Below are 22,488 nucleotides of genomic sequence, written 5' to 3'. Positions count from 1 at the left end.
ACATTTTTGTTTGACATTTCACAGAGGCTTATGAGAATAATACACTTCATGCATCACCTTTGTATTTCATTTCAAGCCACTAAAAGGTAAACGTCATTCAACCCCGTTAAGGTTATCAGTCTTATCCCAAGTCCACACTGGCTCTTTCACACAACTGCTCAGGCAAAGCCCTGCGTTTTCCATTGCTAAGGCTGCTTCGTCACCCACAGCTCAGAGCCCTTCTGACCAGTTTCTCTCTTTCGCTTTATGAACAGATATTTTTTCTTTCTTAAACACAGGGACCCCCCCACCAATGGTTATTTTAAATCTGACAACAGCTCTCCAATAACCCGATGACAGACAGAAAACCATGAGATGGAAATCAGCTGAACAAGTCTATAGTCAGTTTGGGAGACCACCAGGGAAAGTACCCAAAGCAAGCACCAAAACTTACTTACAGAAATTGTTAAATGAGACAAAGATATTGCAAGCTTGAAAAGCTTTTCTGTGGCTTACAGATGAGATGCTGAATCCTTCTTTACCCTCCCAAAGGTGTATGTAGCTACACTGTGGTTTCAAATTCCATGAGGTAGGATGCAACGGGAAAAGGGTCATTTTCTCATATGGTATCTTACCAAAACATTCTCATTATCTCCCTTAAGTTCACCGCTTGGCCTTACAGATGTTAACTATTATACTGCCATCCCTTCAGCTCTCAAGCATGCTATCTCCTCCCACAACAAGTATCAGTAACAAATGAGACCCAGGACGCAGCGCAACTGTGCATGAGTAGAACTGGCCTGATTTTCCCAAACATTAAGTCACTATTAAAGAAAGTGTGATTAACAGGGGAACGGTCAGCACGTTTGTATTTAGGTGTCTCATTTGGAAGCCTGATTTGAAGGGCGCAGAAAAGAAAAATCTGGCTTAAAGCCATGGATACATAGTCACTTAATTCAGGTATGAATCTGTGCTGGTGCTGAGATGGTCCCACCTCCAACCTGTGGCTTGTCCCTCACTACTTGCAGCAATGTCAACGTTCGTGTGGCCGCAGCACGACCTAGCTCACAGAGCTGATCTCACTGAGGAGTGACCCACCCCAGAGGAAGAAAAGCTCCCTCGACCTGAGCTTTAGCACGAGGGAGACAGCACAAACAAGGGGAGGGAACCGGGAATTTTTCTGGCAACAGCAGCAACTGGATTAAAATGACTATTTGATCATGGCCCCTGACCTCAGATGTAAGGCCAAGGGGTGCAATGCAGCCTGCGCTAATAAAAAACCCACTGAAACAGGGAGGACGCCACTTCTCCCACTCCTATGCACGCACTCCTGCCTCTTCCCTTGCCCTAGCTTTGATACTCATTTTGCTTCTCAACACGTCAGTTCAGCTTCCTGCAGTTTAAGAAAACTAACTCGACAAAAGAGCTGGGTCAGAATAACCACACAGTAAACTGAGAGGAAACCCATAGCCAATGCGATACAGAGGTGGGGATAACCAAACTTGGGGGAGAATAGAAACATCATCACCCCTTTCAAAAGCAAGAAGCTATAAGCTTAGCTCAGCAATCTTCACACTAATGGTTGCAATGATTACCTTCAAAATATAGGACATATCTAAAGCACCTGCACTCTTCAACAGGAGCTTCTATTGAGCTCAGGATGGAGATAACATAAAAGCTTAATGACAACAAATTATATTTTAAGTCTTAACTACTCCATTGTTAACCATTTTAGTAGAAACAGCAAGCTAAGGTGTTTATCTGCTGGTAGTGACTTCTCCCCTGGGTGAACTTCAATTAAATCTCTTCAAGCATAGGGGGAAGAATGTCAAATTTAACTCTCTCTCTCTCACCACATCCTAAATCTTCTCAAACTGGAAGGAGAGGTGCATTTCCAGAAAGGCTGAGTAGTCACAACAGGATATTAGTTTTGTGGGGCTGCAAAACACAAGAGGTCAGAGCAGAGAGGCCTCATTAACCAAAAGTATAAAAGACCACGTCTGTCCTTCTCAGTTGGAGAAGTGATAAAGACAGATTTCAGAAGCCAACTCTTAAACCTGCTAGCTACCAGGAAAGCGTAAATTAGCTTTACCTTCACCGAAAGGGAGCCAAAGCACCCTGCCCTGCTGTCACAGCTGTGTATGAGTATGCACGCAGGCAGTTACTGCTCAATTGCTGACCTGCTGGAGAGTCACTCCCCAACTTACTGTGTGACAAGTGGCTGACATGCCTACACCTACAGGCTCGGGTTGGGTTTTGATGTTAATATCAGGCAGTTGTGCCAGAGAAGGGGTAATGCTCTTGGTACATTGTGTATATTCTGCATTTAGGGCAGGATGGAGGAACGCCACTTCACAGTACCTAAACCAGTCACCCAATGCCCCAGTGTCTCCTCTCTAGCTGGTTAGGCTCTAGGGTTTCTTGGAAATTGGGGGAAATTGTAGAAACAAAACCGAATACCAAAGCTGCAGGTGGAAGACCAGGTAGAGAAAGAACTGGAGTAGGACAGAGGCTTTTGGGGAGAAGAGGATTAGCAGTGCTTCCCTATTGCATATGACCAAGACTCCTGCTTTACGGCTTTTCCTCTCCAGAGCTCACAGCCATGATTGAAAGGATGTAGGAAGGATTTAAGGCCTTTCTAGAAGGTGCTCAGAACCTCTAAGAATGGCTGTATGTCAAATAAAACCACAGTCTAACTCATTCTTTTAGCTTTTGGATGACTAAGGTACCAGCGTCAGTCTTTAACAAGAATTAGGAACAGAGATGCTTTAAGTGTTGTCAGCTAAAATGTGCTAAGCTCCCCACGGTGCAGCTTATGAGATTTTGCAGATTGTCTGTAAAATTTAGCCTGGCACTACTGAAGGCAAGTTCCCCCTAATAAGCTAATAAATTGTTGTGAATGACCTTCTTACCTCTTCTGAAAATGTGTAAGCTCAAACAAGTGGGATAGAATAACTTAAATTCTCCACTGACTTGGAAGGAAACAGTGAATCCTGATTTCACGCCAGTTCCCACCAAATTTTTGTGTTTCCTTGTTCTGACTCAATTTCTGTCATCCACTTCACTGATGCTCTTAGCCACCGTCTAGTGGCGTCTTAGCCACTAGAAAGGCTGGGTAATGGGACAGAACAGGAACCTATTTGGGCGGGAATGTTGATCTGCCTGAGGGTAGAAAGGCTCTACAGAGGGACCTGGACAGGCTGGATCAATGGGCAATTGTATGAGATTCAACAAGGCTAAGTGTCGGGTCCAGCACTTGGGTCACAACAACCCCATGCAACGCTACAGGCTTGGGGAAGAGTGGCTGGAAAGCTGCCTGGCAGAAAAGGACCTGGGAGTGCTGGTTAACAGTCGGCTGAATATGAGCCAGCAGTGTGCCCAGGTGGCCAAGAAGACCAATAGCATCCTGGCTTGTATCAGAAATAGCGTGGCCAGCAGGAGTAGGGAAGTGATTGTGCCCCTGTACTCGGCACTGGTGAGGCCGCACCTCGAATACTGTGTTCAGTTTTGGGCCCCTCACTACAAGAGAGACATTGAGGTGCTGGAGTGTGTCCAGAGAAGGGCAACGAAGCTGGTGAAGGGTCTGGAGAGCAAGTCTTATGAGGAGCGGCTGAGGGAACTGGGGTTGTTTAGCCTGGAGAAAAGGAGGCTGAGGGGAGACCTTATCGCTCTCTACACCTACCTGAAAGGAGGTTGTAGTGAGGTGGGGGTTGGTCTCTTCTCCCAAGTAACAAGCTATAGCACAAGAGGAAATGGCCTCAAGTTGCACCGGGGGAGGTTTAGATTCGATATTAGGAAAAAATTGTTCACCGAAAGGGTTGTCAAGCATTGGAACAGGTTGCCCAGTGAAGTGGTGGAGTTACCATCCCTGGAGGTATTTAAAAGAAGTGTAGAGGTAGCGCTTAGGGACATGGTTTAGTTGTGGACTTGGCAGTGCTAGGTTAGTGGTTGGACTTGATGATCTTAAAGGTCTTTTCCAACCTAAATGATTCTATAGAGGAGACACCAAATGAAGTGCCCCCGAGAGGCTGCGGTTCATTTAACGTTTGGTTTGAGTAAGAGAATACAAACCCAGAGAGGCTGCAGCCGTATTTTTGACCACCAGATGGTGGCAAAAGTGCTCACTATCTAGGGATGCTTATTCAAAATACCTACCAAAGGTCGCTGCAAATCTTTGCTTTGCTCAAGTCCTTACTGCTAAAATTATTAACAAAAGTTGAATGAAAATGTAATGAACTACAATTCATATGCATCACACACACACATATCTTAATTTCTCTCCACAATTTCAGGAAAAGACTGGGTTTCTTTCTCCCGGGCGTCCTTCCTCATTAGTGCTACAACCTCAACATACAAAAGCTGTGAACCTTTAATTATATGAAATATCCTTAAAACCATACTCTCCCCCTACTTTCAAGGCCATGAAAATAGCACATTAAAAATATGTTTTTATTAAGCTGACTTAATTAAAAGATAGTGATTAATGTGACTTTGAAACTACTAAAACAAAGTCATCTCTTCTGTGTGGATTACAGATGACCATCTTCCTCAGAACTGTTACATCAAAATTATATTCTTAGCAGACTGCAGTGTTGTGTACAGGAACAAAATGTTTGTAAAATAAATTTCTAAAAATCAGCTATGATCACTAAAGGCAGAGAGATCCCTCAGGGGCTGAGAGGGCAGCACAGGCTGAAGTATGGGCAAGAGAAGCAATGTCCTTGTCCTTCCACTGATCTGCTGTAGGAGCTCGGGCAAATCTGTCACCTCATCGATACTCTGTTCCAGCCCCTAACACTATTTGGACTGCAAACTCTGCCGGATGGGGACTGCCTTCTACAAAACACATGTACAGCGGCACTCTCACCTCCAGTGAGCCCGTAGGTGCTGGCAGCCCCAAAACTAATTGCCTGACAGAGAGGCTTTCAAACTTGTCCTGTTCCCCCACCACACCAGGATGGGGTGTCCAACTAACTGTACGGCGTTAAACACATGTTCCAGTAGTGCGTCAAGGTCAGAAAGCAGCACAAAAACCCTAGTGTCTTATCTTCTCAATTTTATTTTAAAAGCTTACGCTTAGCTTCTGTGCATACATATTCTGTGAGACTGTAAAGCCTAGTAGCAAAGGGGATACTGCTCACCCCATGTGCTGCTGGACCTGGTAACTCTAAATGGTACCTGGCACTGGGATTTCATTCTTTCCTGTAGGATATGACTGGCCTGGTGTTTGCAGCAGCTAGGCAAATATTCTCCAGTTAAAGCACCATTTTGGAAATAATGGTTGGGGCAATTACTTCTGCTAACAACTACACTAGATTTAGTAGTGATACAATGAAACCAAATGATAACACAGTAGTATAGTACAGACAAACGGCTGGCTTTTTAACTTAGCCTTTTCCTCATACTCCCTCTTCTACCATCATTGCATCTTCAACGCTGTTAGTACAGACAGGGCTCTAGGCAAAGGCAGCATCCAAACACCGCATGAGCACTTCCTGTTGAAGACATTTTTGCACAGCACACTACTAAAAGAGCCAGTAAATACTGGTATTTTGCCTACAGCTGGCACTTTGATTTTGTGACTGCTACTAGCAGTATATGGCTTTATAAAAATTATTTCTGACCTAATGTGCATGTTGTCTCATTTTTTTACTCGCCCTGAGCAGAAGCTCAGAATGAAATCAGTTTAATAGAATAATTTTACTGTGTGTAGATTTTGTCACAAGTATTGCTTACAGGATTACAAAACTCACTCTCTTCAAAGCACAGCTGGGATCTAAATTAAGCCTAGAGAAAATAGCTAGAACTCTGCCAGCCTGTGAAGTGATGGTATTATTCTGTTATACTGGGCTTCATTGCCATACAGATATACCCAGTGGGTACTGAAAACCAGTGTACAGAGTTAGTGAGACTTGACTGTTTCATAATAAAATTTATTGCTTCTATTCATTATTTTCCCAAAGAAGAAAGCAAGATGAGAACAGGAAAACATAAGATAGAAGAGAGAATTCTTCACAAACCATGTTTCTATTGTGATTTCAAGAAGAAAAGCAATTCAAGTAGCAGAGAAGGAATATAAGAATATCCAAATGCAGATCTCTGATTTCTCTCTTCTATTTCTAGAATTAAATCATAGTATTGCCAGCACCAAGAGTTCAGGAAAAAAAGGGGAATGTGAACCCTAAAGTCTCAAAAATACAATTCCTTCTGCAAATATGAAAAAATAAGATGACACTCTTTCATTGTAGCATGACTTCCAGAGTGAATGCTTTATGGAAAACAGTGTCAATATAATAATAACAAAATTTGAAATGATTGCTAACATGCATAGATATGAAACACAGAGATAGTAACAGATGTAAGAGAAACAACTTCTTTAAAACAGTCTTATTACCCTGCTCCCTTCTTTTACACATCATATCGTAAGAAATCCTTGATTTAGATGGAGAAACTTCTTCCCTCACACACGCCTTTCCCTGCTCTGCACTTTCTGCTACATTCCCATCTAAAACACCATCACATCCACCTAAGGCCCTCTAGCAGTTTCACAAACTTACTGCTTGGAGCCACCCTTCTTGCCTTATTTCTGTGAACATTTTGGGTGTAGACCCAATCTGAACGGGGCAGGGGGGAGTAAGGAGGACGATGATGCAGCTCTACAGCTGCTACTGTGACAAGGCAACCTAGTGTATACCCATATTTGATGTCCTATGATCACCTACTTCAGACTACAAGCATCTTGGTGCAGGAACCATATTTTCCCAGATAGGTAAAACTTTGTGAAATGATGCTAAAATATACACAGTAAATAAGAGCACACTACCCTTGCACAGTAAAGCACCCAAGAGCCAATGAATGCCAAAAATAAGGTAACCCACATAACCTTAATCCACAACCCATGGGCATACACGTTGCAATACCATTGTCAGCTTATAAGATAGCATTTTTTAAAATATCAATCTGCCTTGCTCAGTGCACAAAATAGGCTGGGCTCATTGAAAAAGCAATCATTCAACATCTTTGTTGTTCAGTGATCCAGGCCTTGCCTCCTGTATGCTCTTCTAATGCTGTTCTGAAGGTGGAAGAGCCCATAAGGAAACAAATATTTTGATCATACTCTTTGCTACAGTATCCAGGTAATCTCACAAACATTTTTTTTTGCATTTATTTTACAAAAGCTGTTATGTGGTGCTGGTTTTGTGATGCACAGTACAGAGTAAAGAATAAGTGAGTATTAATTTGAAGTGCTCATAACTTGCCTGGCTGCTGAATTTGAGAGTACTCTACGCATTTGGCATGCTTTTCATATTCAAAGTATAGTTTCCACCTGACAACAGTGGGAGCAGTAGCTCCTCTTCATTTATGCAAATCATCTCACAGACAAGGAATAGACTATTATTGCCACCTATGAAAAGCTGGGTTTAAGTGATTTGCCCATTGTCGTACACTATCATGTGCCAAATGCAGCGATACAACTTTACTCTCTTAAATACTGCTCCATTGTTGTATGCGCACTTTCATTTTACTAACTGCCATTCCCCAACCCATTCACTGATTCTCCTACACACAGTCCCTTTTTTGGTACAGAAATGTTGCTCAGGCAGATTTTCAAAGTATTTCTACAGTTGGCTGGAATTTCTAAATACATAGCAGAATAGCGCTGGTCAGATAGCTGTATGGCCAGTAATCTCTGGCATGTTCAGCACATAAACACAGTCTTACCATGTGGATGTGACACAGTTGCTGTGTTCCAGCAAAGCAGATAAAATACTCCCTAGCACTGCTGGATTTCCTGTGAACATACACACATTGTTTTCTGAGGAATCCAGGAGAGAAGTAAGCTAGTCTTACTTATAGGATGTTCTCCACAATAAAATGGAGGTCTTAACCTCCTACACTACATGACAATTCACCATCAAACCCCAGTTTTCTCTGCCTCAACTTGCAGAGCACCTCATCAAGACCCCTGAGCCTAATAGTGTACAAAGATCCCCAAGAAATACTTGCAACTTGATTGTTCATGGTCAATACTGGAATGCTACACATACACTGAACAGCATGCACCCAGCTGCCTGCTTATATTGCAAGCAAGAACAGCTGAAGCGAGATGAGCACTGCTGGGGCAGCAAATGCATCTGTTACTGTAACTGATCTCAACAACAAAGCTCCAGGAAAGTGGGCAGGGATTTTCCAGACAAACACTTCATCTTGGCCCCTCTCCTTCACCAGCTTAATAAACCCTCACCAGCTTAACAGACCCAGTCACAACCTTGAAGGCACCTTCCCCAATAAATATCCACACTGCAAACTACATGGAGGTGCCCAGCTCACTGATTCAGCTCCTTTGCTTGCCTTTCAGGGGTGAAGTACTGAGGCAGGTGACAGGCATAAACACACAAACTTTTTAAAAATTATTATTTCAAACCCCATTGAAGAGAGAAACAAAAAAGAAAACAACTGCCACACTTCCCCCCCCACCCCGAAACAAGCCCACTCACTAGAGGGACTAGCTCCCCTTGACATGGATGCTTGTCCTCCCCTCTGTGCCCCCTCAGGTACACGAGGTGCACTGCCAGAGGGGAACAGGGAAAGAACTGGGACACCTAGTGCTGCTGCTGCTGCTGCTGCTGCTGCTGCTGCTGCTGCTGCGGGCGAGGGCGAGGACCAGGACCAGGACCAGGGCTTGGGCCTACCCTCGTGGCCAAGGCCTCACAGGTACGAAGAGGGTGGAGCAGGCGCCCTTGCTCTCCGAATGGTGCACTTAACTGTCAATCAGAGCTCCTTCCCTCCCCCCGCGCCGAGGCTGCCCGATCCAACCGCGCCTCCGCCGAACGCCATCGCGGTCATACTGATGAGCGGTGGGAGGGGCAAGGCCCCGATCCCTCGCACTCCGATTGGCCGAATCAGCCGTCAACTCATTCCGGCGAGGCTCCGCCTCCTCACCGCTCCCCTCTGAATGTACGGTGAGGGAAGGAAAATGGTGCAGAGATCTCTCATGATCTGATTGGCCAAGTGGAAAGGCCACTCAAGCTAAGACTCCGCCCCCCGGCGGGACAGCGTCTCAGCTGATCGGTCAGCCCCGTGACAGGGTGGGGGTGGGCTTCACTGGCGAATGGTCAGTTCCGTCAGTCACTCCTGCAGAGTCCCACCCAGCCGCCCTGAATCTCACCTGCAGATTGGCTGCGGCGGTTGTCTGTCAGCTCTCCGTAGTGGGCGGGGCGCTCGGCGTTCTCTGTCCGACGGTGCGGCCCGGCGTCTTCCCAGCGGCGTCTCGCTGCGCGGCGGCTGGCACCGCGGCGGACATGGGGCGGCGCGGCGGGGCTCCCTGGGCCCTGGAGGTGGCGGTGCTGGTGACATCGGCTTGTCTCGCCGGTGAGCGAGCAGGGTCGAGGCAGCGTGAGGCAGCGCCGGCCTGGCCAGCTGCCGGGAGGGGCGGGGAGGGCTGCGTAGCCGCTGCGGAGGGACGTGGCGGGGGAAGGGGCGGCCGCGCGCCTCAGCGAGCCCGGCCGCAACGGTGGGGAAGGGGCGCGCGAGCGATTGGACCGTGTGGAAAGGGCCGTGTGGAGCGTTTTACAGCTACAGATCGTTTTGTTACCTTGCACGAATTTTCACCGTTTGCCGAGCTGCTTTTGTGATCGCTGGAGGCTTTCTGTCACTCGTTGTGAGTCAGGCTTGTGATCGGCACTGAAGGCTTCCAGGCCGCGTAAATAGTTTTCACGCAGTATGCTTTAGTTCTTCAGTCCAGGTTCGCAAAGGCTTTGGAGAGCCGAAGTTCTCCTGAGGTACAACATTGGTAAGGTAGAAGTTTGATTAAGTTTTCTGTAGGTGGGTGGATAACAGTATGCAGGATAAATTGCACCTCAGAATTTACTCTCGAGACTTCGCTGAGTATGTGGCCCAGTGGAGTAGCATAGTCAAGCAACTACAGCGTGTCTGAGGAAGAGGCTTGTGGTCCCAAGTTCAAATTCAGTTTTGCTTGTTGAGACCTTGAACAAGCCTAGAAGGCAAATTTGGTTAAAAAGGGTAATGCTCTTAGCAAGGCATGTTCCCTTTTTGGTTAAAAAGGGTAATGCTCTAATTTTATCCACCTAAGCAACCTTGTCCCAAGTAAGCCAACTTGTCCTAAATAATGTGTGTAAATAACGTCTTATAGCCTTGTGGAAAATTAAAGCAACATGTGAAATCCTACAAACTGAGCAAAAATGTTTGTAGCAATTTTGTAAATTCTTTCCTAAGCAAATTTGTCTGGACGCATTTCTCTTCTTCCAAAGACGGGTTGATACACCACTAACATTGATAGCAGGCCATCCAATGAACACATATGAATTTAAAAAAATAAATGTTTGAATCTGCTCCATATACATCTCTTGGTTTGGCCTGTTTCCTTCCTTTTGCCACCCTTCCCTGACCTGCATCACAGTACTTTGTTCTTTTAGTATGTTTATCATAATATAACTCAGATTTACTGTCAACATTTGTATGCATGCTCATGATCCAGGCTTTAAAACAGCATCTTCAAGGTCAGATTGGCTAAATTAATGTTAGGGAAGATTATAACCGCACAACACATCAGTTTACTATTGCATTATTTTTGTAAATAGCCTTTAGATTTGCAGATGCCCTGGAAAACTATTTTATATAGCTGCTTGGATTGGTAACTAATTTTTAGATGGCCTGCAAATATTTATTGTTCTCCTACTTGATTTTCTCGAGTCTTGTATCAGATTAGTTTTCTGGTAGAAACATACAGAGATTGCTCATTGGGGGGGATACGTCTGAAGTTTTGCATTGTGCATGTTACTGCTTATATACACCAAATATGTTTTAAAATTTATTTAGATAAATGTTTGTGTACGCAGTATTTCAGTTATGCTTAAGTGACTTTAAAATAGGAAGCTAGACTGAAATAAGCCCATGTCTTATTTCATGGAGTCCTCTCTGACTTTATTACACAATAAATTACTGTCATCATAATACAGATTAGAAATAATGCTTTTAGTCAGCTTTGCTATTCAAGGTAATGGGGAAAAGAGGGAAGGGGAGATTGCAAATAAGTGAAAACCCAGCATGAGAAGTATGCAGATTGTGGCTTCACGCAATCAGCTTAGGTCCAGTACTGCATCTGAGGAAGAAAAACTTCTCACAACATCATGTGGTTGAGAAGGCAGAGCAGACACACCGGAGCTGTTCTGCAGAAGCCAGATTGTTCCTGGCAGCGCTCTGTTTAAGCCAGCACTGACTCTGCTGATCCTCCTGGCTCTGGGTTCAGTGGCTCAGGCTGTTGTCTGCATGAAAAGAGGTGTTATGCCAAGTAGTCCTGGAAGCAAACAAAGCTGCGTTGGTGCATAGCTGCTTGTGAGCTAACAGGGTTTTGGAGTCTGCCTGGCTCTACTGAGAGTTAGCTTTACCAGGTCTGAATTGTAACACCACTCACAACCTGCTAGTGAGTACGCAGGAGTGTACTGTGCTGTTGCTTGCATAGTTGTCCTGCTTTTATTGATATGGATTTGTCCATCCTTAGTCATTGCTGTATAGAAACCTTATTTTGTATTCCAAAGCATTAAAACAATCAGTTCTCATTACTTGTCTTACATAAATTGATAGGTATGAGAGGGAGGAATAAGGAATCTTATTAAGCCCTAATACGCTCTTTTTCTGTGATGTAAGGGAAAGATTGTGACAACTCTGACAGCTTTTTTTGTTTGTTTTTAGGTGTATGCGGTGATGAATTTAGCGTCTTACGATCACCTCAGTCAGTTGTTTTTCGAGATGGAAGTTGGCCCATTCCTGGCGAGCGGATCCCAGATGTAGCTGCATTATCCATGGGCTTTTCTGTTGAAGATGTATGTTTCGGGTCTTGGTTTTGAAAGGCCCGTAAAACTACAGACCTGTTCACTTAACATGCAAATCTTCCTGTCATGTGCTGGAATGTATAAAATGTCATCCTGTTTGTCTTGAGGAATGCATGACTTGTCAAAGTGTGGTTTCCAAGCATAGAGCTGTATCAGTCATATGAGCAGCAAAAGGCTGTGCTAGCTGGCTGATTTGAATCATCAGCTACAGAAGGAAGCAAGCCTGCGGAGTCTTTACTGGGATGTTCTTCAGTTCCTCTGAGACCCAGCTACATGCTGTATCCCCCCATCCATAGTCACGTACTGAGAATCTGTGGAAACCACTGTCATTTCTTGCCTACAAGCTATATCTGTAGGGCTCTGCTCTTGGGTACTCTGAAGACTGTGAGAAATGGCTTGGCTAGGCAGGCATTTTGTCAGGTCAGCAAGCTTGTCTGCTGAGCTTTGTTAATAAGAACAAATAAACTGAATAGTTAGGAAGTAATCCAAAGACTTGGAAACCTAATTTGTGGTAGTGTTTCCCAAATTAGGTTTTTGAACATAGCTTTAGTGATGTTTAAAGTGGGGCACATGAGTGCTCTTGCCCTTAGGTTGATTCCATCTCGCCTACTGAATTTTTTGCTGGGCTTCAGCAGGAATGAGTGGCTGTTGAAGCAGTATGGGAAAGCTTAATAGCCAGGCGTCTCTAGCAGTGTCTGTGTGTGGCCAGATACTCAAAGTTACAAGCTGGGATATTCTCGCAATGCTCATGAGGGATGCCCGTTTCCGTTTCTTCCATACTGCAGCTAAGCAAGAAGTCTAAATCTGGTTTGAATGCAGTTCTGTTTAGCCTGTGTTTTGGAATTTGACTGAAAATATGTTGCTGTCAATTAATTATGCTTTGTTGTCATTAACTAGTAAGAGAAATTCTTATGAGTAGTATTCGTAAGAAGTATATTTTATCTTCTTCTAAAGTATCTTTTATCATATCTTGATAAAAAAATATCTAAAGTATTATTTTATCAAGAAAAAAACAATACATCAGATGGTATTGTGTGCATTGCATGTAAAGAAACCCAGCAAAACAGTGGGTGTTCGCCCATTTTGAACACTTGACTTTTGGCATACGGGTCATGTGGAGGTATAAAATGGTTATCATGGAAAAAAAGTGTTTCAGTACTTGCTCTGTGCCTTTGACAAAGTTTGGAATTCATTTCCTGTGATGGCTCTGTAGCATCCTTTAGAAATAGTTCTCTATTAGTGTTATTTCAAATCCTAGAAGCAGGGAGGGAAGGAAGTGTTTAAATTATTCAGTTAAGCCCTGAAACTGAAAGTTATCAGCATTGTCACCAAGGCAGAGATCACCATGTAGGCAGCTTCCAACCCTGGTATGGAGAATACTGCAGGGCCCAAACACTTGTTTTGCAGTTTACATCAAGGCTGTGGTCTAGGAACATAACTGACAGTGCAGTAGGTGCACTGTAGCAAATTTAGAATTCTTACTGCATTACATTGGGGATTCTCAAAAACAGTCATTCAATATTTCTCCCTTGTTAAGGCAAGATAAAACTGAACCCCTTTTTTGTCATTGATGGTGCTTTAAAAGGTTTTTCTTTTGTTTCTTTGAGGTGATACAGATCATAATGTCAATAACACTTAATTCTAAAATCCAAATAAATTGGTTTCATAAAACTTAAACAAGCACTTACGTCTTTTACACAAATGGAGAAATCTGTTTGAATTCATTCCAAATAGATGAATTTGTATTTTGTGCCTGAGTAAACCGTCCTTTACTGTGCTCTGACCAATAGATAACTGTAGTAAGCTACTAAGGAATCTTTTTCTGTTTCTATGCAGATCTGTAAGTTTTAGATTAGTAGGCTGTTGGTATGATTGACACTCCCCTCCCTTTTTTTCCCCGTTTCTTTCTGGTACTGAAAATATCAAGATGTTAGTGTTTTAATGTGCCTAAACATGTTTCTGTGGTGTTTTGCAAAAGGGTTGTGTTTTTTTTTCTAAATTCAGCCTTCACTTGTTAAATACAGACTATGATATTTCTAATTTAATTATGGGAAATAACTCTTGATATATCCAATATGTATAATGCTTTCTCAATGAACTTTGCTATGAAGTTACTGGCAGCTTTTAAACTAACAGTTTCTTCATGGCTAACTTTTGAGACAGCATTATTCAGGATGAAAGCATTCTAGTATTAACTTACTTCCCCATGAAATTTCCAATAGGCTGTCCTGCACAGAGATATTAACAAGATAGTAAGTTACTTTGTAATGGTGGGGGAGGGCTCATCTCTTTCTCCCTGTAAAATACGAGTATTTTTACTATTTTGCAATAGGACCTTTCCTGGCCTGGGCTTGCAGTGGGTGATCTGTTTCACAGACCACGAGCTACTGTGCTGGTAACAGTGAAGGGAGTAGACAAGCTGGCATTGCCCGTGAAGGGGATTTCTTACCCTATTGAGAATGTGAGTATCCACGTTTGGAACTGATGCGTGATTTCTGTGACTCTTGTGATCTAATGAGAAGTACATGAGTCTCTACTGTAGTCCTTGACGTTCGTTTACTTCTTACTTCACTTGAAGTTTGCATATCCCCTAGAATGACGGATCAGGCTGTATAGATAAATAATCCAGTCAGACTCCTGTACAAGGTGAGAGGCCTTTAAGATCACCCAGGGCCTTGTGTGGTGAGTTCAGTAACTTGTTTGACCAAAGCATGTTCTCCTTGAAAGGTGAACATCTCCTTGATGTTCTCCTACTTTTAATGTTTGTACCAAGAGGCAGAGAATCCACTGCTTCCCATGTTAACTTACTGACTCATAGTAAGAATTATTAACTTTTTTGTTTCAGCTGAGTGTGTGTGATAGCATTTTATATGATGTTGATTCTTTGATGTAGTGTATCGCCCTCTAAGCAGTCTTTGAGTTTTCCTCAAGTACTTGACTGTGAAATATACCACTTTGTGACACCATTCGCTTATACTGTATCAAAAAGAAAACAACAAATGACATTGCATTTACCTGTCACTGTCTGTCTTTGCTGAGACTCTTTTCTCACACTTGTCACAGCATCACAGAATCATTTAGGTTGGAAAGGACCTCTTGAAATCGTCTAGTCCAACCCCCTGATCAAGCAGGGTCAGCTAGAGCAGGCTGTCTGGGACTGTGTCCAGTTGAGTATTGAATATCTCCACAGAAGGAGACTCCACAACCTCTGCCAGTATTTGACCACCCTTACTGTAAAAAAACTCTGTTCTTGTGTTCAGATAGAATTTCCTGTTTTAAATTTATGCCTGTTGCCTCTTCTGTCATATGGTTTTGTCCACACAACTCTTAACAGGAGCACAGTAACTTACAAAATATTGGTAACTCTGCAGTGTCTACTCACTTCTCCTTTATAAATACATTGTCCGCTTTAATCCATTTTGCTGCAGCATTGGACCAGTTCTTCATGTTGAGCTGTTGTTTGTCCAGCATGAACCCACAAACCCTTTTCAAATAATTTTTCAGGTTATTTCTAGTTAGTTCATTCTGCTTCTGTCCATCTTGGAAAACTTTGTTTTGCACCACTTTACCATGCATTTTGGCTCTGTCTGAGTGCTGTGCTCCTCTTAAGAATTATTATTTATCTTATTATTACAGTCAAACTGTGGAACCACCAGTGACAATGTCAAATAGTGTTTTGTTTAATATTGACACCCTATTGCACACCCCAAGATGAGGTGATTATTTCCTTATGAAATTACTTTTACAGCTATCGGGCAGTCTTTTCATCTATTTTAAAATATCAGTGCTTAATTGGAATGTTATGTTGCTTTACATTGAACTCAGGTCAAATTCAGCTTAACCCAGATCTGCTTTCACATCAGCTTTCAAGCACAGCTCACTAGTTCAGGCACATGTTGGCATTGCTGAAATGGTCTCTGGACCAAAACTGATTTAGGATTGTCGGCACCTCACCATGTAGGCATTGCTAACTTGTGGAAACCTTAAATATATTTGAATTCTTCAGTCGTATTGGCACTTGTAACTTTGATAAAGTTCTGATGTGCACATAATGCATATTTTCTTTATTTCCCATTAATAGGAATTAATATTCCTAAGCTTTAATTGTTTCCATTAACTGCTGCCATGGCTTCAAATGAACTGCCCCAAATGTATGCTGGCAAAGTACTGGTTCTCCAATATTCAAGAATAGTTTCAAATGATCATCACTGAGTCCATGTTCAGGACTGCTGGGTACAAGTTATCCTAGCTTACAGGCTTACTAAAATTTATTAGAAAAAAAATTTTTATGCTCCTTAACTAGTGAATGGAAATGTGCAGTTCTGCTTCTTTTTAGATAAAACCCGGAAGTAAGGGTTTAGAAAAACTTAACAGTTTTATTAGGTTGCCAGGAATGGCACTATACTGTACTAGGATTTATTTTATTTTTAGTAATTTTTCGTATGGCTCTTTTCTTTGGTGTTTCAGCAGTTGGTCTTTCTACTGGTATATTTTCATTCATCAGTTTTCTGTGGTTTATAACTTTACGTTTGCACTAAGATTGGTTTCCCCTTTTGTATTGCTTCTATATTTGTTGGTCTTGCTTTACTGATAAACAAGGCTATACTCTTAGCTTAAGTAAGCATCTTAATTACACAGTCATGGCCCCTTGGAGTTCTTAAAAAGATATTGTGTCCACCATATATACAAATAAATTGTCTGTTCATAGATACACAGTTGATGTTTTGTTTTGCACATTGGCTCCTATTATTTGTTAATATTGGGAAATATTGGAAATATTCATCCTCTTTGCTCAAAAAGACGTTGTCCTATTTTTCCAGACTTCTGTAGTTAAGCAAATTATCTCCTTTTATATCGTTAGGCCCCGTTTTACCCAAAAATCTAACTAGACTTTGTCTTCCAGGCTGTTCCTTTCAGTCTTGACAGTGTTGCAAACGCTATTCATACTTTGTTCTCTGAGGAAACTCCTGTGGTCCTGCAGCTGGCCCCCAGTGAGGAAGTGAGTATTGCTTCACTTCTGGTTCCAGATGTTCTAAATAGTAAACCTCTTTCCACTTGTGTGGCTGGAGAAAACCAATTGATTATATGAAATATTTTGCATTGGAGAGAGATTGCAAGTGTGATTGATTATTAATGTGTGACTGGAAAAACTAATGTCTGTTGTTATTAAACAATGGCTGTTCCTGCAGAGAGTGTACATGGTGGGCAAGGCAAACTCTGTATTTGAAGATCTTTCTGTCACACTGCGCCAACTGCGAAACCGCTTATTCCAGGACAACTCCATTCTCAGCTCCCTTCCTCTCAACTCCCTCAGCAGAAACAATGAGGTAAAAAACTTTAATCAGTGGGAACTTTTACGATTTTTCTCTAATATTCTTAGTTAGCTTGTGCTTTTCCTTCCCCCCCCCCCCCCCCCCCTTTGCTTTGCCTAGGAGAGCACACTCTAATTTTTTCTAACCAATTCTAAGAAGTAAGTTTTAAGTTCTTTTTCAAGTAACTTTATTGAAAGAGTAATTTCATTCTAGCATGTTCTGATGCTGTAACAGACATAACTTATTATAAAATACTGAGACTTACAACAAAATGAGACTTCTCCAACTTTGGTTCATTAAGGGAAATACCTGTCTCTTTCTTCCTGCCTCTTCCCCCAGGTTGACTTGCTTTTTCTGTCAGAACTACAAGTCCTACATGATATTGCAAGCCTGGTAAGATTTTTTTTTTAAACATTTTCCTCATCTTATGTCACAAACTTCAGAGATCTCATTTAAAGGTAGAGAAGCCGTAGCCAGGATACTTGGCAACCAGTGATACATATTCAAGTGTGTCATCAGTTGGTTGCATCAGTTTAAATAATGCATTCTCAAGCTATTTGTTTCAGCCCTATCACTGACGGAAGAAAATGAGAACCTTAATCATCTGTAGTTTCTTTTGTATTGTGTTTGGTGAGAACAGGGGGAATTCTGAGCTGCTATTTTCCATACCCAAAGACACAGGAAGTACTCAATGAAGAATTTGCTCGGGCCTTCCTTGTTTTCTTAGTGGAGAAGTGTAATGGTAGTTAGGAACATGTTCTTTGCCCTGTCCACCATTTTACTTCAAAATATCACTATAACATTTTATCTGAAAAGACTGGAGTGACTTTGTAGTGTGAATAGTGGTGGTGATAGAAATGTTCCAATGGAGGAGTGAGCTTTTAATTCTGATCTTTTTAAGCAAAAAGCTTCTTACGATCTTTTTACTAAGAAGCTACTATCTTGTTGCTGTGGTTTAGGGTTTGTTTTGGGTTTTTTTTTTTGTCCTTTAAGCTGCAGCCCTCAGCTACTTAAAGTGAAAGAAATAGTCATGAAAAACTCGGAAGTTCACATTAGTTGAAGGGCTGGTGGAGAGAAATGGGGCTCTTGAGGAAATGAGGTAGAACAACTTGGTTTTGTCTTGCAGACTAGAAATGCTGTAGTTAAAGTAGATGGGAAGATAGGAACAGATTAAATTCCTTGCTTTCAGAGACTGTTCTCTTGTGCAGGCAAATGTCAGTGCTGCAGCTTCACACCTGTAGAAGTGCAAGAATATCACTACTCTCCTTTGAGATAATTTGGATTATATTGGTTGGATTTTATGACAATGGGATGATACTCCTTAAACTACTTTTGTACATGGGCAACAGCAAGGTAGAAGTTGCAACCTACTCAGTTTTGCAAGGGCCAGCTTCAGTGGAGGGAATAGTAGTATCCAAGTATTGCAGTTACAGGGTTTTCTTGTTGTTTTTTGGGTTTTTAAATTTTTCTCCAAGTTTGATTTTTATGGCAATTACAGAACAAGGATTCTGATGTGAATAAGTATAATGTTTCTTTTTAGTAGAGCTCTATATTACATGTATATAACCTCATGTTAGGAACAGGTGCTACATGATGATCATCTGCTTTCTTCTGTAGAATAAGAAAAGAAACAATTGTGGACATGTTCTTGTTAAGTTGGCAAGAAATTCCACTTCCTAATCAATATGGAATATGACTGTGGAAAGTGAGGATGGATTAGTCTCAGCAAACTGATTTTGTGAAATGTGTTTTTTAAAGTAACCTGTGTATGAATTAATGTCTTTCTACCCTCAATGGTGTGCCAAAGCTGTCTCGACACAAGCACTTAGCCAAAGATCACTCTCCAGACCTGTATTCTCTGGAACTGGCTGGTTTGGAAGAGGTTGGAAAACGATATGGGGAAGACTCTCAGCAGTTCAAGGATGCTTCTCAAATTCTTGTAGACTCTTTGCAAAAGGTATAGTTTCTACCTAATGAACAAAACTCACAGGAATACTGAGGAAATAATTTTTGTGTTAACTACAAGGGAATTAGTTTATTGACTATCTTCTGCTTTGAATTGTCACTTCATTAGTTATGGCTTGACTGATGCTTGGTTTTGTTGTTTGGTTTTTAAAATGCAGTTGTTCAGTTATAAAATCGAATGTTACAACTTGTCACTCTGGAAAGTGTTGACATGTGTCTACAATGTGTTAGATATTTTGCGTAAAGGAGTAGGAATATATTGAAACCATATATCAACATGACTTGGTATGTTTGTTTTTCCTAAATAAATATCTTGCATTTAAAGCCACTGGTATGTCTCTCAAAAAACGGCTCTCAGAAATGTGGAAATATCTTTATCCCAGGGTACAGTGGTTAGTTTCCTCTTGTCCAAAAAGGTGTATAAATCTAAATTTCCAAGCATCTAAAATAACTGCTGTTCATCTATCAATGTGCTCAAGAAAATAATTCTTTAGCAGGTCTTATGTAATCATTGGATAAAATCTTTATTAAGACCAGTCACTTTTGAGATTTTCAAAAGCACGATGGAAAAGTTTAAAAGCCTGAATTTGCTAAGCCAAATAACTGTTTTCTCTAAACATTACTCTTCGGCCTCTTTGCAGTTAAGTTAATGTATTTAAATACTAGATGTGTTAGTCTTTGGACCAGTCTTTAGTTTATAATTTCCCAGTGGAAGGTTGAGAACCTAAATATTTTGTTGAAACTGACAGACACATGATTGGGAAACTATATGGTGATGGGCCTTTTGTAAAGGGATGAAAGAACGAGTTTCAGCCCAGAAAGCAGTCATAAGCTACAGTCTGCTGAGCAGTGGTTGAGGGGTTTTAAAGAGATGTTGTGTAAACCACGCATAAGTTGGCACTTTCTAGTGGAATTCTAGAATAGTGTAAATTTTTACAACTTTCCGTAAGCTTCTTATTCCTGAAGCTGGTATCTTATGGTTTAGTACATCTTGCTAACAAAACTCTCCTTAATTCCTGTCTACAGTGTAGGTTTTAAATTAAATCACTTTTGCTTTTCCAGTTTGCAGATGAGATGTTTAATCTGTATAGCGGGAATGCAGTAGTAGAAGTGGTGGCTGTAAAGGCATTTAATTCTCCCCTCACGAGGAAGACTCGCTCCATTCTCCAGTCTTCACAGGTAGTTGATGCACATTTTTCTATATACCATTTATTAAATGTGATCCAAACTGCATCACTTCTTCACTCGAGCATAACTTCTTTTTTTAAGGACTAGAATACTGACTATGATTTAGGCATGGGTGTGAAGTCAGCTTACCTGTCTTGATCTTCACTTAATCATATAGTAATTTAGGTTGAAGAGGGCCCCTGGAGGTCATCTAGTCCTACAGTAATCCTGCTTTGAGCAGTAGGTTGGAGTTAGATCAGGCTGCCCAGTTCCTTGTCCAGCCAAGTGCTTGAAAAGTCCATAGCTGGAAGTCCCAGAGCCTCTCTGGACAGCTTGTTCCAAAGTCTTAAGCACTTTCACTGTGAAAACTTTTTCCCTTATGTCTTGTTAGAATTTGCATTTCTGCCGTTTTCTACCCAAGTACACTAGTGCATGCAAGTCCTGCCTCACAGGTGGGGAAATAATTGTTTTCCTTGACTTGCTGCCTACACTCCAGATGCAGCCCAGGATGCAGTTGCCCTTTGTCACTGCAGGGGCACACTGCTGACTCTGCTCACCTTGTCCACCAGGACCTCTAGGTCCCTCTCTGCAGAGCTGCTGCCCAGCTGGTCAGTCCACAGCCCATCAGTCCCCAGCCTGTGCTGTCATGTGGGGTTATTCTGTCCCAGGTGCAGGGCTCTGCATTCGTCCTCATTGAATTTCATGAGGCTCCTGTCAGCCCTTTCCTTTGGATTCCATTGATGTCAGTCACATAATCACTTTTGCATTTTGTGCCCTAGCATCAGAATTGTCTAGACAAGAATGCATCTCTCCTATTCAGATTGCTCAGATTTTCGATGTAGTCAGAATGTGTTTTGTATGCAAGCTAGCTTTAAAGTAATACACTTATTTTCTTTATTGCAGAGCAAACCAGAAAATCCATATAACCTTGCCTATCCATATAACTACAACTACTCTGTAATCTTCAACATTATTCTGTGGATGATGATAGGTCTTGCTTTAGCTGTGATAGTTATCTCCTACAACCTCTGGAACATGGATCCTGGGTATGACAGCATTATTTATAGGATGACAAATCAGAAGATAAGAATGGATTGAACTACACTGTATTTCAGCACAAGGAAATGATGAAGAATAAGGTCTCCTTTAAACTGTGTGGAAAACAAATATCCTGACATGGTTAATTGTGGAATTTTTTTAAAGGTGTATTTATTTCTAAGTATTTTTTTTTCCCTCACAAGCCTATTTTAAATGTTAGTAGTAGCACCAGATGGGAGATAGAAATTGAAATCTGCTTGTTTTAAAAAAAAAAAAAGAACAATCCCCAAACTAATTGTTATTAAAGTAACATCATTCCATTTTTTTATCATGTAACATGAGTTTTTGAAATGCCCTGTACTGCCTGTGACTGTGTGCAAAACAGATAAATTGAAATTATGATAGCAACATGTTGTTTGAAACTTTTACACTGGAAGATTAGAAATTATAGCTAAATTGTTGTGTTGTATATTATGAACCAGTTGTAAATGTTTGATGTAAATATTTATAATGGCTATATGTAACTTCAGAGAGGGTAGTAATTATTCTTTAGTAAAATACTGAATATAGAAATATTTCTACAAGACTACGATTCTAGTGGCACAAATGGCATTTTGATCTCATGTTGAAGGCTCTGATGTGAGCTGTAGACAGAAGGATCCTTTACCTAGAACTTTAATGATTTGGAGGTAAATAACACTAGTGTGGCTGGTCTATACAGTGGAGAGTCTATAAATACTGAAGTAGCACCAGTCTGATCATGGTCTAACGTCACGTACAGTTGAAAGTTCCTATTATGATGCTTCATATTCCTTCCATTTGTGTTGACGTTATTAGAAAAAGCCTAAATCAATTCTTTTTGATGATAAGAGTGGACCAACACTTGATTTAAATATACCTGGATTATAGTCCTGCTTCAACCATTCAATAAAACAAAGAACAGTTGTTCTGGACTGCATTTATTCTTTGTGGCTTCATAGGTGTGGCTATTTCTATTTAGTATTAGCTCAGCTGAACAGAGTAGGTGCCCGCAGCCTCCTGTATGTGACAGTGGGCCTAAGTATATAACAGTTTAGTTTTAACTGTCTTTCAAAAGCAAACATTGGAAGATCACCTTGTATGGATTAATTTTCCTAAACCAAATAGTGAGTGTAGTTAAAACAAGCGGTTAATCT

At 41.5% G+C, this 22,488-nt stretch overlaps 1 protein-coding gene across 2 annotated transcripts; it reads left to right on the top strand.

The window, feature by feature from the left end:
- Positions 1-9,183: 9,183 nt before the first annotated feature.
- On the top strand, positions 9,184-22,258 carry ATP6AP2 (ATPase H+ transporting accessory protein 2). Of its 2 annotated transcripts, none has more exons than XM_072848133.1 (9): positions 9,184-9,351; positions 11,692-11,822; positions 14,164-14,292; positions 16,735-16,830; positions 17,021-17,158; positions 17,483-17,536; positions 18,951-19,100; positions 20,171-20,287; positions 21,179-22,258. In XM_072848133.1, exons 1-9 carry the CDS (start codon positions 9,282-9,284, stop codon positions 21,371-21,373), a joined length of 1,080 nt encoding a protein of 359 aa, XP_072704234.1. In that variant the 5' UTR covers positions 9,184-9,281; the 3' UTR covers positions 21,374-22,258. The 2 variants fall into 2 exon arrangements, with proteins under 2 accessions (XP_072704234.1, XP_072704235.1); XM_072848134.1 differs by lacking the exon at positions 9,184-9,351 and adding an exon at positions 9,497-9,772.
- Positions 22,259-22,488: the final 230 nt, after the last annotated feature.

The sequence above is a fragment of the Ciconia boyciana genome, chromosome 1 (assembly GCF_034638445.1).
Source record: "Ciconia boyciana chromosome 1, ASM3463844v1, whole genome shotgun sequence".
Classification (NCBI taxonomy): Eukaryota; Metazoa; Chordata; class Aves; order Ciconiiformes; family Ciconiidae; genus Ciconia; species Ciconia boyciana.
Note: the sequence above shows the minus strand (reverse complement) of the source record. Positions and strands in the feature narration are given on the sequence as shown.

Bases quoted from the DNA above. Each gene is read 5' to 3' on its own strand.
- ATP6AP2 (XM_072848133.1), top strand. From the start codon at position 9,282: ATGGGGCGGCGCGGCGGGGCTCCCTGGGCCCTGGAGGTGGCGGTGCTG. The intron at 14,293-16,734 runs GTGAGTATCCAC...TTTGTCTTCCAG, and splicing joins TTTCTTACCCTATTGAGAAT to GCTGTTCCTTTCAGTCTTGA. The intron at 17,537-18,950 runs GTAAGATTTTTT...GGTGTGCCAAAG, and splicing joins TACATGATATTGCAAGCCTG to CTGTCTCGACACAAGCACTT.